The sequence below is a fragment of the Fistularia commersonii genome, chromosome 10 (assembly GCF_037954325.1).
Source record: "Fistularia commersonii isolate RoL2024-O1a breed Wild chromosome 10, RoL_Fcom_v1.0, whole genome shotgun sequence".
NCBI lineage: Eukaryota > Metazoa > Chordata > Actinopteri > Syngnathiformes > Fistulariidae > Fistularia > Fistularia commersonii.
In genome coordinates, this window is record NC_141293.1 from 16,723,130 (window position 1) to 16,739,300 (window position 16,171).

The 16,171-nt window shown below is 40.9% G+C and overlaps 1 protein-coding gene across 1 annotated transcript; it reads left to right on the forward strand.

Moving 5' to 3' along the window:
- Positions 1–2,135: 2,135 nt before the first annotated feature.
- Positions 2,136–15,828, forward strand: LOC147230627 (ectonucleotide pyrophosphatase/phosphodiesterase family member 7-like). Its single transcript, XM_086154450.1, has 6 exons — positions 2,136–2,199; positions 3,667–3,861; positions 4,782–4,927; positions 7,464–8,093; positions 11,342–11,567; positions 15,427–15,828. Exons 1-6 carry the CDS (start codon positions 2,136–2,138, stop codon positions 15,552–15,554), a joined length of 1,389 nt encoding a protein of 462 aa, XP_086010576.1. The 3' UTR covers positions 15,555–15,828.
- The last annotated feature ends 343 nt before the right edge of the window (positions 15,829–16,171 follow it).

Consider the following 16,171-nt stretch of genomic DNA (forward strand, 5'->3'; position numbering starts at 1 on the left):
TTTGTGGCACCACTGAGGAGCCGAGACCGAGAAGAGCCGAGACCGGTTTGATCGGCGGCCGGAGGCTCTGAGCGATGGGATGGACGGTCGTCCGGAAGTGCCAGATCGGAGGGGACGGGTAGGGACATGTAGCTTGACCACATCCTGGAGATAAGACGGGTCCGTCCATGAGGTGTCATTAGTGCCATTAGACATCAATTTAGCCTGAGTCCAAATGAAATCCTTTCTGTTTGACTGCAGACTTGAAGTGGACATCCATTTCCGTCTACGAGTCTTCGTGAGAACCTCGTCCTTTATATTCTTCTTGCGTTACATAAGACTTGGCATTCTCAGAGGTGACAAGGGCCGTTCCAGGTGCTGTTGACCATCATGACGTCAATCAAGGAAGCAAAAAGGGAGACATATATCCATGCCAACCACTGCAGGAGAGTGCCTGCCTAAGCAGAATCTCTGACTGGACATGAGGAACACCATAACTACACTGTGATGACTCAGCACAACCCCAGGTGTGAGTCCAGTGCTGTCTGGAAGTCACGCTAGCGATAATAATAATAATAATACAGATACAATTCAACGAGTAGATAACTGATTCTCTGTGTAGTTGAAGATCTCTTTATGCCACAGATTCTCTTTGACTGCCAAGCGTGAAAGGACATTTTTTAGAATAAGAAGGAACTGGTTGTGTTTGTGATTTGCTGACAGCGTTACATCCATATAATGTATGTGACAGCACCTCATACAGGAAGATTTAGGAAAACATCCAAGCGTCGCAGTTTGTCACCAGGTGGAAAACTTACATCGACAACAAAATCCTGCCCCTTTATACGAATCGGTTGCTCGGGCGTACGCCATACAAACTGATTGAATCATCCGGATTCTCTATGACCAATTTATGTTGTCCCAAAAGTTTTTGATCCTGTTTATCCACATGTTTCTGTACTCATTGAATGATCAAAGTTGGGAAGTTCGATAGAAATTATATTTCCTTTTACATACTCAAAGACCTTCGCTAAAGATTTCCTATGAATTGCTGAATAATTAGAATAGGCCTCACAATGCACAAGGAAAATGGGATGTTGACTGCTATCAAGGAGAAAAACAACCTGACTTCTGCCCTGAAACTGACTTGATATTCTAAATTTTGTGTATGGAGTTGTTTTTCAAGCAAAAATGAAGCTGACGTGTCAACCAAAGGGCAGATGGCTACCGTGTTTGGATATTGCGGTTCGATGACTAAAATAACCCATTGATACGATGCTTCTTTGAACACTCTGAATGCTGTCACGTTACGTGAGACAATTCCTTCTGCTGCAGAATTTAAAAAAAATAGTTCATCTCCGGAAGTATGCATACTACCACAGTATACAGAGAAAAAGTTTTGTTTGGAAGACATGAGGACTTAAAGGGCTGAACAGCGAATGCAGGAGTACAGGGAAACGCAGTGCACAGTGAGGGTAGCAGTGGTAAAGGCCAAATTGTTTGGCTCGTTGCTGTCGCTCATTAGGGGACGCACAGCTGTTGCCCATTGCCGGCAATCAGTGAGGACTTAAACACGATAGCGTCCAACCCACTGGTTGCTTGGTCATCCCTACTCTGTCTCCTGTGCCGTTGCGCCTTCCACCGCTGAGTTTCTGTCTCCTTCCCTGACTTCTGCATCACTTGTTCCTCCCTCCCTGCCTGTCACAGTATGCCAGCACCTCCCAACTGGTCACCTGTTCCCAACCAGGCCCACTCCTCAAGCTTGGATGCCAACACACTTTTGCACCGTCCTCTGGTAACGACTGGGCCAGTGCCCTTTGGCCTGGACCCCTGACTTGTACCCTCCTTGAGGTTTGTTTTGATTGCCAGCGGTTACGGACTCCACACCGGGACCTTCCTTGAGCTCACCTGCTTCCGGAACCTCGATGGATGCCGGCACCGGTGTTCTTCCACTGCCAAAGGCACATCGTGTCCACGAGCTGTTCGCCTGCTCCCAAAACCAGTGCCAACAATGAGCTGTTTGGCCGCTGCTGGAACCTCCGCGGATATAAGCGCTGGTGTTTCCCTCCAGCTCCATCTCCTCACTCCTAATGTCTAATCTTAACCCAAAGTTTTCTCAACCCTCGACCTGTTTAGTGTGGAGTCTTGTGTTGCGCATGGGTCTGAGATGCATCCATAGCACAATTATAGCATATGATGACTTGTATGACCGGTTCGACAGTAAGGAGTAAAAGACAAATGTTTAGGTTGCAGATGGGGAGGGCAATTCAGGCTAGAAGGTGAATGTGCCAGAAGTGTGACTGGAGAATTGAAAGATTATTTTGAAGGGTTGATAAATGAGGAAAGTGCAAGACAATGCAGAGTAGAAGAGGTGTCTGTGGTGGACCGCAAAATAGGCAACATTGGGAATTGGGGAAGGCTTAGGATGAAGTGTGCAAAGGCAGGTGATCCTGATTATATATTGAAGTGTCTAGGAATCAGTGGTAGGGAAGCTTTAGAGTAGGTTGTTTGACAGGTTCCTATTGAGTGAATTGATGTCTGAGGAATGGATAAGTTTGCTGGTGCTAATTTTCAAGAACAATGTGCAAAGCTTTGGAATTAGAGGTATAACGTTGTAAAGCAATATCATAAAATTTAAAGGAAAGCGTAGTAGAGGTGTAGAGATGTGCATTGGCAGCAACATGGTACTACAGGTGCAGTATTTGCTTCGATAATGTTGATAGATTAGTACAGATATGTTAGAGGGTGCTGTATTTCACCCGTGTTTATCTGGAAAAAGCATATGAAGGGGTTAGCGCAACTCAAAAACACCGCTACATCTTGCTGACTGTTTATGATAATTAGATAAACTTTATATCAGGGGTGGAATGAAAATAGATGGAATTCATGAAAGCTGATGAATGCAGTTCCTTATCAACTTAAAGATAAGACTTTTCCCTTGAGTCTTGGCCAGGGACACACACAATAAGGACAAAGTCAAGCTACTTGATGGACTTTGACAACATTTTAGCACAACCTCATAATGTCGGAATTAAAATAGAATTAAAGTCATATATTTGATTAGCATAAATGTTGTGCACAGTTTTTACACTGAATGGCCCTGATGGTACGACCCTTTGCATTTATCAGAGTTTCCGACCGGCTCAAGGAGAAGATTGGCTTGCGCTCCCTGTGGGCTGTAGTAAACAAAAACTCCAAAAGAAAAAAACTAAATTTAATCTACAGCTGGTTTTGAACCAAGACTTTCCTGTTTAAAGCTGAAAAACAAACATCAAAATAAGCCTCAATTACCTTAGGGTGTAAAAAAAATGAGAATCTCCAATGCATACTTTTCAGATAAAGCAGGTTAAATGTATAATCAATCACTTATTTATTAAAAAAATAAATTGATAAAATTAAATACAATTAAATTCATAAAATCTGCAAGAAATTACAGAAAATGTAGATCGTATAAACTGCTTTATTGCCGGTTCCCAACACAACTATGAGCAGTCAAATTAGCTTAGTAACATTGTGAGTTTGCAGAACTGTGAAGGGATAAAGTCTGCTAAGATGACAGATAAGATATAGAACTTTCTCAGATGCTTAAAGTTGGACCCTGTTGTAAATATTGGCGCAAACTGAAAGTCGAACCAGTAGATACCAGTATGCTATTGACCGTGAGTCTCTGCCTCCTCTGTGTCTCAGACATCCTCGGAGCTCCCGCCAAAAAAAACTCCCAAAAATTACTTCTGATTTCTTTTGACGGTTTCCGCTGGGACTACGACCAAGATGTGGACACACCAAACCTCGACAAGATGGCTGAGGACGGAGTCAAGGCCCAATATGTCACACCGCCTTACCTCACCATTACCAGCCCGACACACTTTACACTTCTGACAGGTAAATTGTTTTATATCACATAACAGAGGCTCAGGTTGTTTTGGCTATACGGCTGAGTCAAGTGGATTTAAACTGTGTATTATGACAATTAGTTCAAAATTCTTTTCTCTCTGTCCTGTGTGTCATAACATTTAGTTAAGCACCAGAAAACAAAAAATAATCACAAAATGTGTGTTGGAGTTGATGCTCTTTAAAGACTTTTTAATACTGCGTGCTTCTCAGAAATATCAAGCAAGCATAGAAATTCAGGAAACAAGTATCACACTTTTTAAAAATGTAAACTTGTTTCTCTTGTTATTCACCATTTTTTTGCCCTGGTAAGTACTTTAATTCTTTAACTCATTAATTTGAGTTAAAGAATATTTTTCTTATAAGATTTTTTTTTTTGAATATTGAAATTATACCACGTAAAATCCCAAAAAAAGCAAAAAAAAAAAAAAAAAAAAAGAATTCACGAAGGAAAAAGGTTGGTAGATTGAATAGATATTTTTGTATAAACATTTTTAATAATGTCCAAATATTGACAAAGATACTCAACAGACATTGATCTATGTCTGGTTGTCTACCGCTTATAGGAAATATAAAATGTGTTGCGTTTAGTTTTTTTCATAATAGTAATTGGAAACGTTAAGAAACATTTATTGTAGTTTGTTAAAAAAGTACTTCTGCATTGACTTGAATCATGAATTCTAAAAGCACCAGAATATGGAATATGTTATAACTGAAAGTCAGTGTTAAAGTTCCAAACCACTTTTTTACGTGTGCGACATGTTTTTAATTGGATGACTTAAACGATTGATTTTATTTAGCTATTTTACTTAGCTAAATGAATGCTAATTTCCTCCATGGTAATCTCATGTCCTAATGTGTCCTGCTTTGGATAATTAGCCCACGCTAATCGCAGCAATTCCCCTCCATAGGCCGCTACATTGAGAACCACGGCGTGATCCATAACATGTGGTTTAACACGACCACCACAGAGAAGAAGCCCTACTATCAGACTCAGTTTGTCAATGAGTGGTGGGACACTGGTACGCTGCCCATCTGGATCACAGCACAAAGACAGGTATGAGAACCAAAACAAGCTCTTCTTAGCCGCTAAATGGCATTTATTTGAACTCTTGCTGGCAGAGATTTGGGTCCGTCAGCATTGAAAGCATGGGTTTGCAAGCATGACAAACTCTTTAGCGCTAGCATTATAGTATATATTACATTACAGTTATTTGGCAGACGCTTTTATCCAAAGCGACTTACAAGAAGGGCAATTCAGTGACCAAAGATCCGAAGTAGTCGGGAGTCAGAAGTGACCACTCAACCAAATAGCCATCTCGGGCTATTTGCCTGCAGGACACAGTCGAATGAAGTCTCCTAGTAGAACGAGGGAGTCCCTGGTAGGAGTGCTCCCTAGCAGCCCCTCTAGGGATCCCAAGATGGGTGCATAGCCACAAACAGTCAGAACCTGTCCCCCGGCCTGAAGGCGGAGGGAGACTAGGAGACTACCCTCTTGTCCATTGGGTTGAACCCCAAAGTACAAGCGCCAAGTTGGGGGGCAATCAGTATGCCCGCACCAGCCTGGCGCCTTTCACCGGGGACAATTCAAGAGTAAGAAAAGAGTCTGGTCCCTCTCGAGAGGCCTGGTTCCAGACCTCACGCTGTGCGTCAAGGTGAGTCCGGCTATGTCTTGTCGGAGTCTCTCAGCCTTACGCACCAGCTTGGGCTCCTTCCCCACCAGAGAGGTGACATCCCATGTCCCAAGAGCCAGCTTCTGCAGCCGAGGATCGGACTGCCGAAGTCCCCTGCTCCGGCCACTGCCCGGCTCACACTGCACCTGACCCCCTTGGGCCTTCTTGATGGTGGTGACCCATGTCAGTCCTTCGGGCTGTATCCCACCAACGGCCACTTGCCTACGGGCCTGGCTCCAAGGAGGCCCTTGGAGGACCCGCGTCCAGGCAAGGGAAAACTGGATCCAAAGTTTGTACTCTTTGTGGGTGGTCGCACTTTGTCTGGTCCCTTACCTGGGACTTGTTTACTTTGGGTGACCGTTCCAGGGGCATAAAGCAACTGACTCCATCGCTCCCAGGATCTCTGGGACACGCAAACCCCTCCACAACGGTAAGGTAGCAGCTCAAGAAGGGGTACCACTGAAAGTTTTTGTGAATTTTTTTTGCACATTTTAAAATTGGTCTGACTGACTGATGTTTTCTCGGACACTTTGTTGAAACACTTACCGTAATTTCCGGACTATTGAGCGCACCTCGATATAAGCCGCACTGGCTAGCCGATTGCTATTTTGGGCTTCCTCCTGCGCACTAAAACCGTCAAAGTCGTCTTCTTCGGTGTCGGAGTTTAAAGGACTCAGAATTTCCTGGTCATTTCATCGGCCCGATGTGACGAGGGTAAATGTTTTAGCGGCGTAAGGCTCGTTAGCCCCTCACCCCCAAATATCCATGTATCAGCCGCATTGTTGTTTAATCTGAAAATGTCCGGAAATTAAGGTACTTAATATCAAGATAAAGCACAGCCAAAAATGAAGATGAACGTTGTTGCAAGACGAACAACAATTCAACACTTCTTCGTGTGTCGAGATGTGACGTGTGCTCGACCTGTGGCAAAATCCTGAAAATAAATTCACATTTATTCATGCGCCACAAACGGCAGTCATGACCTTGCTCTAGGCATCTATATCTACGATATATACATAACTGTAAATTATTTCAATGATATTATATTTCTTATCAACCACGTTATGTTTTATTGAACTTTCAAGTATCAAACTAATGAATTAACAGCATCTCTCTCGGATGCTTTATAGGGACAAGATTCTTTCGGAGCAGTGATTAAACACGATATGATGTCAACAGGTGACAGACTTTAAAATAAGATACCTTTTCCAACAAACTTCTGCAGTTGATACGTTCATTTTCACATCAATCAAGCAACACATTTTCTTAGAAGTGTGCAAAATATATGAAAAAAAAAAACAACTTTCAGGACATCACACTGGCACACAAGTCACTGTTTCAATGTTTGAAACCAACTTTTTCCAATGGTATGTATTTGAATATGCTAAAGTCTTACATCTACAGGACTGTCTCAGAAAATTCGAATATTGTGATAAAGTTCTTTATCTTCTGTAATGCAATTAAAAAAAACAAAAAATACTTTTTCATGATATTCTAAAATTTTGAAATAGGATTTTTGAGTTTTCTTAAGATGTAAGCCATAATCAGCAATATCACAATAATAAAAGGCTTGCAATATTTCAGTTGATTTGAATCCAGAATGTATGACATTTTTATTTTTGTAATTGCATTACAGACGATAAAGAACTTTATCCCAATATTCTAATTTTCTGAGACGGTCCTGAATGTAACCTAAACCTCACGAGAAGAATTTGTATGCAGAACAAACAAAACAGGAGCAATATGCTTCAGTATTTGAGCTGCGATTTATAGATAAGGCATAGCAATAGCGATAAAAGCTGTTAGTTGTGGTTTCCAGGATATGATATGTTTCTGTCTTTGTACCTTTTGCATGATATCAAGTCACTTATGCAATATTGTCCGCTATTTTAACGTAGCTTCTGTTTTCGTTTCTTCTAGGGCCTGAAAGCTGGTTCTCTTCACTTTCCTGGCACAGCTTCCAGTTACCGGGGAGAGACTGCGATGGTGCGGGAAGTGGAGCCGCTGCTCTACAACTACAAAAATGAGACGGCTTGGAGAGAGAACGCCGATAAGGTGATGGGCTGGTTCAGAGACGAGGACCTCGACTTTGTGACCCTGTACTTCGGGGAACCGGATGGCACGGGACACAAATACGGCCCTGACTCGCCGCAGCGCAGGGAGATGGTCAGGCAGGTGGACCGAACGGTTGGCTACATCCGAGAGTCGGCCGAGCGCCGCGGGCTAACCGATGTCCTGAACGTCATCCTCACATCCGACCACGGCATGACCACGGTTTACCGCAATGGGCTGGTGAAGGAGATCACTCTATCGAAGATCCCGGGATTCTCTTTTAAAGACTTAACCTTCCACCTGGTGGATTTTGGCCCTTCTGGTATGCTGTTGCCAAAGCCTGGGAAGTTGGAGAAGGTTTACCAAGCCTTGAAGGGGGCACATCCCCACCTCCAAGTCTACAAGAAGGAAGAGATACCAGAGCGGCTGCATTTTGGAAATAACGATCGCATTCTGCCGATTATTTTATTGGCCGACGCTGGACATGTTATTAACGGGGTATGGTGAAAATTTCTTATATCAAATGCTGATTTTGTTTTTTTTGGATGCTCCATACAGTTCATTCATTCATTCATTCAAACCTTTATTTATACTTGTAAGACCACTGAGGTCTCCCTCATTTTCAGGGTCGACAAGTTTACAAGCAAAGCAGAGCACAGCACCACAATAAAATGATATCAAATTAAAAAACAGGAGATAAACTAAAAACAGGTGAAAATGAGAATAAATTAAAGACAGTACGGAAGCAGTAGATAAAACTCGAAACAAGTAAAAAATGAGATCAAATTAAAAAGTACAAGGGGGTGGATAGAACTAAAAACAAGTACAATTGGCAGTACAAATTAAAAAAAACAGTAGATAAACTAAAAACAGGTGCAAATGTGATTAAATTAAAGACAGTACGGAAGCAGTAGATAAAACTCCAAACAAGTGAGAATGAGATCAAATTAAAAACTACAAGTGGGGTGGATAGAAGTAAAAACAAGTGCAATTGGCAGTACATAGATTTTTAACCAAGTGTTTAAAAACAGCGGCAGAGGGGCGGGCATCTAATTTTAGGGTTTGTTGCAGAGTGTTCCATGTGTTGGGGGCATCAATACAAAAGGCTGTTTTACCCAGATCCGTAAGAGTAAGCCAACAGCTGGATCTGGTCTCGTAAGTACCAATAGCCCAGTTGAGTAGGGAAGAGATGTAGTTTGGGCAAAACATATGATCATCAAGTCCAATGCGTTCACAACATATTTAATTGAGTACATAAAACAAACTCAGAATTTTCAGGGGGGCTTGTTCAAAAAAACTGTAAGAGACGGTCATAATTGTAGTATTTCAAAAGAGTTGCATTTTGTTGATACAAACAATTTTGCTACTTGGCTGGTCGGCAACTTATTTCGTCAATGTATTGAGTTCAAATGTATTAAAAAAAAAAAAGTGAGGTATGGATCATAAATCAAAAAAGGTTATCTTCCCTGACTCATGTACTGTAATGGCTCTGCACCATGTTTAGAAATCTAATACAGAAACAGAAGATGGAGAGGTAAAGACACAAGTTAAACGAATCCTTATCAATATTTTTTTTTTTTTTTTTTTGGCAATCCAACTTGAATTTTTTTTCGCTTTAAGATGTTTCACCTCTAATCGCTTAGGCTTCTTCGGTTATAATGGAGAGTTTCCGTATATAACACCTGGGGTTTGGTTATAGTAGTGATGGCTTATTATGCTAATGAGACTTGTTTTTCAGAAACTAGGTTGGATGGTTAAAACTTTTGGGGACTCGCCTGAGTTAAAACTTGAATAAGTACAGCTAAAATTCCGATCGTGTGAAACAAGAGAAAAACCTGTAGATCATTCGGACTGGGGCTCAAGGGGTCGTCACCTGGGTCTGATTTGCGATGGCGGATCTTCCCAGCACAGCTTTATTTATGGGCCCCCTAGCTAAGGCCCCCTTCGTCGTTTCAATCGTCCAACCTTCATCGTTTTTTAAAGTCCATTAAAGTTTGTGCAGAGGTTGTTTCATCTCACCAATGTAGACATCTTCCCAATCCTCATTGCAGGTGACAGCAAACACAGATATTGAGATCAATCAGAAACCAACACACACGGACCAATACTTGCTCTTTACAACGCATCACCCCGTTGATCGCAAAATAGGAGTTGTCGTAACTCTTCACTACTGAGCCCAAAAAATCCCATCAACCGCTGAATGCAGAAAAACTGAGGTCCAACAAGTTAGCAAAGCCTTTAAAACTTTTGGCCTCCATAGTTGGGCCTTCAGCAGAACAAAAACCAGAACAGGAGTTTAACAAGAACAAACATAGATATTGTCATGCTTTTGTGTCCTCCTGGTATTTCAGACAAACTCAGAAGGGTTTTCAACAAACACCAAATACCAGTAAAACTTCAAACCCCACAAGAAAAGAGGCAAAGACCGCTGCAATCGAAGGACAAGACACCCGGGCAAAAGATCGAGAACTGGTGTAGCTTCCTCCTTCAATAAGGATCGTGATAAGAACAACTTTATTTATCCCGAAGGAAATTGTTGTGCCAGAGTTTCAAGTAAAACATAACAATAATGAATAATAGTAGGTGCACGGGTGGTTTGAGAGACGGGTGGTTTGAGAGAGGAGTCAAAGAAGTTTTGCCAAAATGGAAAAAAACGTTTCTGAAAAGTGAAAGGGGCCTCGGCTGTAACCTTTTGCCGACATATCACGCCGTACTGAGATCCATCCCAAGACGCATCACCTCACACAAACCAGGTCTCTTCGTCTTCCCCAAACTGCCCGGGACGATCCACCGCCTGAGCCTCAGTCCAATCGATTTACAAGATTTCACTACTTTGTTTCATATCATCGGAATTTTAGCGGTACCTATTCAAATTTTAACTAAGACGAGTCCCCGGAAGTTATACCTAATTCACGTAACAACGCCATTCAACCGGCCAGAAAGACCAGCTCCCAAATGTGGTAGTTATTTACGGAAACTCCCCACAGACCGCTCAAACTGGAGAAACTGTCTGAATAAGAGGTGAAATCTCTGCAAGGGAAGAAATTCAAATCCAGTTGTTTGCGAAAATATTTTGACAATGATTAACAATTATCCGGATGACTGAAAACCTTCACAGAAACGTAAAATAGGTATCGAATACGTTTGCTAAATTTATGAAAAATCTACCAACAAACCTACACAGAAATGTAAAATAGGTATTGAATATTTTTGCTAAATTTATGAAAACTTGACCTACAAACCAATAGGCTCTCCTGTGGACAATCCGACACTCTTAAACCGGTAATTGGTTTGGTAATATTCATGGTGAGGCAAGCCAACAGAAATTGGTAAACACGAACGGCTATTATAGTAAAAAATATCTTAAATAATTATTTAAAAATTAGAATATTTGAAGAAATTAAAATATTTAAAAATTAATTTTGAAAAATAGGTAAGCATCAAGTAAAGCTCAAGAAAATGATTATTTCCAAAATTCCCAATGTGTATTTTGTCATTGTTCTTCTAAACATTAATTCTATCTTCTTTTTTTTTTTTCAAATTTATTTATTTAATCCATTGTTCCAAATCATGGCTTAATTGCTGGGAAAAGCTCAAACTTTGAGAATCCCTTTGTTATAATATTTGATGCTTTCATTTTGACATTTTCAACATGTAACCAGTTAAAAAAACTGTCATATTAGGTTACCGGCACCACATTTATGAACAAATTGTGTCCTGTCAAATTTGGTCTTTGGTCCCTGCAGTATTTCCCGGTCCAGTTCAACAAGGGAGAGCATGGCTTCGACAACCAGGAAATGAACATGAAAGCTTTCTTCAGGGCATCGGGCCCTGCTTTCCGGAAGAATCTGGTGGTGGGGCCCTTCGAAACAGTCAACATCTACCCCCTGATGTGTCACATCCTGGGTATCCAGCCAGAGGTCAACGACGGTCATCTGAGCAACACTGAACACATGCTAGTTACCAGTGAGGGTAAGGGGTTATTTGGCTTATCTACCCGTGGTACCTGAGAGTGTGTTATAATAAGAATAAGAACAACTTTATTTATCCCGAAGGAAATTGTTGTGTCAGAGTTTCAAGTAAAACATAACAATGATAAATAATAGTAGGAAGGAGGGAGAATAAGAAATACAAATAAAACTATAAAGTGTCAAAATCAAGGCTATAAAGTGTTTTCAGGTGTTAAAAAGTACAAAGATTTGAATATTCCCTTCGGCCGAAGGAAGATTATCTGGCTGTTCATCCATAATTCCACATGACTGAGCTGAGAATGTAAATACAGGGAACTGGTTCCGCTTTTAGCTTTATTTTTAGTTTTCCATTCACTTGATGGTGTCCATCAATAATCATTACTTGATTATTAATCATAAAGTTTTGTAATTGATCCCTGTTTGTTAGGGTTCATGGGAAGCACGCAGCGCCAGCCAGGGCCAACCTAGAATGAGACGAGTATCGGGTGATTTCAATACAAAAAAAAAAGCACATCTCTGTGCAAGAGCAGGTATGCGAGTGTCTTAGGCAGTGGTTCTTAACCTTGTTGGAGGTACCGCATTATTAGGAAAAATTTGATTTTTTTTTTGTATTATTGTTATTTTATTCATTTTTTTATTTATTTATCTATTTTTTTTCCAAATTCAAGACAGAGGTTTATGTTTTACTGGTGCATTGAATGAACCATGCATCAACATCACTATGTTCCTAGGATAAAACAAGCCAAACATGATTTTCACATAAAACATAATAATGAATACTTACTGCACATCTCCATGCAGCTTAAGGAAATGTCTCCTTAGTTTTTGGACTAGAATTGCTCGACTCGGCTTTGCAAATCATGCAGTCGGGATGCTGACTCCCATCACACTCCCATCACATCCTGTGATACATGTGAATCCATGCAGGACTGTCTCAGAAAATTAGAATATTGGGATAAAGTTCTTTAAATTCTATAATGCAATATCAAAAACAAAAATGTCATACATTCTGGATTTGTTACAAATCAACTGAAATATTGCAAGCCTTTGATTATTTTAATATTGTTGATTATGGCTTACATCGTAAGAAAATTCAAAAATCCTATCTCAAAATATTAGAATATCATGAAAAAGTCATTTTTGTGTTTTTAATTGCATTACAGAAGATCAAGAACTTTATCACAATATTCTAATTTTCTGAACCAGTCCTACATTGTACATTCTCCTCCAACCACTTTCACTTTTTGCTCGACATAATTAGTACGAAGGGATTGAAATATTATGAGTGACCATGAGTGACCATTACGACCGTCACAATTTGACTATTGAGCGCGCCAAAATCCCTGCGGCCCAGATCCTCCAAGCAATCTCGCGTGATCACCTGCAGCCAGCCATGGCCAAGCGGGGCGTGTCATCACGCCATTGACCTCCGCCGAACCCCAGGGGTTCAATCGAACCCCGGTTAAGAACCACCGGTCTGAAGGTGAAGAGAGGAACATGGATGCAGCTGGACGCTCACTCACTGGGGCTGACGGCCATTGAGGAGTCTTCTCTCTCTCTCTCTCTCTCTACCTCCCTCTCTCTCTCTCTCTCTTTTTATCCCGTGCGTCATTGGCAGACTCTCCCAAAAAAGAAAAAAAAAAAAAAAGAAGGGCTGACAAAACATGTTTCCAGTCTCATGTTAAGGAATACAGTTCAAGCGTATTGTTTTACTCAGGGAAAACACCTGGTTGATGGTGAAACGTCTGTTTAATAACCAATAGGTGTTGTTGGTCAGAGCCAGGATACACAACTAACTGTTTCTGCTCAATTCCAGGTTAAAAAAATAAAAAAAAATAAATAAATAAAAAACAGAATTCCTTGCAACCCAAACCACACCCACAAAATTCCCAGCAACCCCAAAATCACACAGAAAAATCAACATAAACTGTTACATTTGTGGCTCGCAACAATATTGTAGCATTTTACTCAAGGAAAACACCTGGTTGACGGTAAAACCTCTGTTTAATAACCAATAGGTGTTGTTGGTCAGAGCGATGACGCACAAGACTCAGTAGAACTACTGTTCCCATGCAGTTCTAGGTAAAAAAAAAAAAATACAGAATTCCAAACAACCCCAAAATCACACAGAAAAATCCACATAAACCTCAACATTCGTGGCTCGCAACAATATTATAGACCACAAGTGTCTCTCCCGGCCACCAGACTTGGAATGGGAAGCTGACAGGATGAAGAGTTGGGGGGAAATCGGACCTTTGGCTGACCTGATCGCTCTGGTTTCTGATGAGCCTGATCATTCGGGCAGCTTGCGACGGCCCTCTAGTGTGACCCTCCTGTCCAGAGTGCAGACAGTTGGTAGTCCGGCGAAGAGAGAGTATAGCGGTTTGGAGGTTTGTCCCTAAACACTTTTGTGCGGCCGCCAATCCAAAACTCAACGGTATAGGTAGAAATGGTGGATGATGTTAAGGAGCCTAAAACCTGCATTTCGTTCGGCGACAGGCTGGTTGAAAACTCCTCGATCACCATGTAGTTGTGTCTGCGGAGGTTGTCAGTCATCCAGGTTGAGGTGAATTTTTGTCGAAATATCTGTAGGGACTGGAGGTAAAGCGATTGTCTTTGGAACCGAACGTTCCTGGTTCGATTACCGGCTCCTCGAACAAGATGCCGCCGGACGGCAGCCTACTGCTCCTGGTTCATCCATGATGGGTTAATTATAGAGAGCAAATTAATAAATGATAAATTATTATCGCTAGATGCTGATGCAAAACAAACAAACTAGACTGGACACAAGAAACGGCATTTGCGGCAACCGTTTCTGGATGGGGAGGCGCAGATCCCCGAGCCATCACACTTTAGCTGGAGTGGACCTGCTTTGAAATCCCCGAAAATAACTGAGAACGCTTTTTAAGCTTTCAAAATTCCATTATTCATTTGTTTTTGGGGGAGGTGGAGTATCATTAATAGAGTACCGTGATAATACCAAACAACTGTCACCTCATACTGTTTTTAATCAATAACCAACATTACACTGCTAACATTGGAAAAATAAGCTCCAAAATGAGTTGGAAAATGTCAAAAAATGTGCATTTTGCTCGTGTTAGTGTTAATTAAAGCAGTGTTTCCCAACCACTGTGCTGCGGCACATTAGCGTGCCGTGAGAGATCATCAGGTGTGCCGTGGAAAAAGGCCCACTTTCACCCGATTGGTCCGAAAATTATTTATCCAACGCAAATAATGTGTCTTCCTATGTCTATGTGGGCAGCGTGTCCATTCCATGGCAACGGGTAGTGAATTAACCCGTGCATCCGTGTATCAGAGTGATTAGTGACGCTTTACGTGATACATTTTTAAAATAAAAAGTACTTGTATCTGCGGAAACAAACAGGCAGCGTTGTTGAAAACTACCAAGACGAGTGAGAAAGCAGTGAAAGCTGCTATAAAGTTGCTGAACTCGTCTCTAAATCCAAACAGACACGCAGCGTAGCAAAACATTAATACTACCTGCCGGCAAAATCATTGTAGAAGAAATGCTCGGATCTGGTGTTGATAAAGAAATAGCCAGAGTTCTTTCAAATAATACAATTTCCAGACATATTGATGACATGTCTTCAGACATTGAAAAAAGTGGGAAATTTGCATTGCAACTTGACAAATCTACAGATATTAGATAGTTTAGATTTCACACTAAGTAAATTGAGACTACGGTCTCATTCTTATGCGTTAAAAAATGTTTTTGACATATTTATTTTGGTGGTGTGTCGTGTGATTTTTCTAATGTAAAATATGTGCCGTGGCTCAAAAAAAGTTGGGAAACACTGAATTAAAAAAATAGTTAATTCTGATCTTTTTTTCCCTTGCAGGTGAGAACGTGTCATCGAACGTCATCTTTGGACTGGCTGCTCTGGCTGGATGTCTCTTTATAGGTGCTGTAACAATGATCATCCACAAAATAGTTTCAAAAAAGAGGAAAGGAAAAGATGATAACTGATGTTATATTTTTGTCACGTCATTTAGCTCGGTTCGATTTAAATATTCATGTTTTTAGTTATTTTACCAAAAAAAGAACTTGTATCCCCCCAAAAATTCAGATCATTTAGATGTATCCTCAATTACATCACAAAACATCATGCGTGTAATTTGTATAAATATGTTATCCATAAAGTTAAACCAACCATGCTGCTTTGGATCAAAAAGAATAAATGGTAAAATGGGAGAAGCGGGAAAGAAGTGGTATTTGAAGATGGATGGACAAAGAGAGATGGAGCCTTACCCTTAAGTAGGGAAATGACTTGTAAGGCAATGGAAAATAAAAACAAAAAAGTCACTTAAACTACCAGTGCAAGCAAAACTTCTTTTGTTACCTGTTGACGAAAGCAGGGATGCATCTGACGCCGTTCAGTTACTGTTTTTTTTTTTTTTTTTGGAGACGAGTGGAAATGGTATGACTGCTGGACTTCCCGAGCCTTACGGACCAAAACAAAAGGACCAGAACGTATTTGTTTGTTCTGCCACGATGATGTAGTTTGATATCATGAAAAAAAAACAACAACAAAATCGGTGAAGGAGGTAAGTGTAAGGGACGAGGTACACCGACAGCTTTTCTGG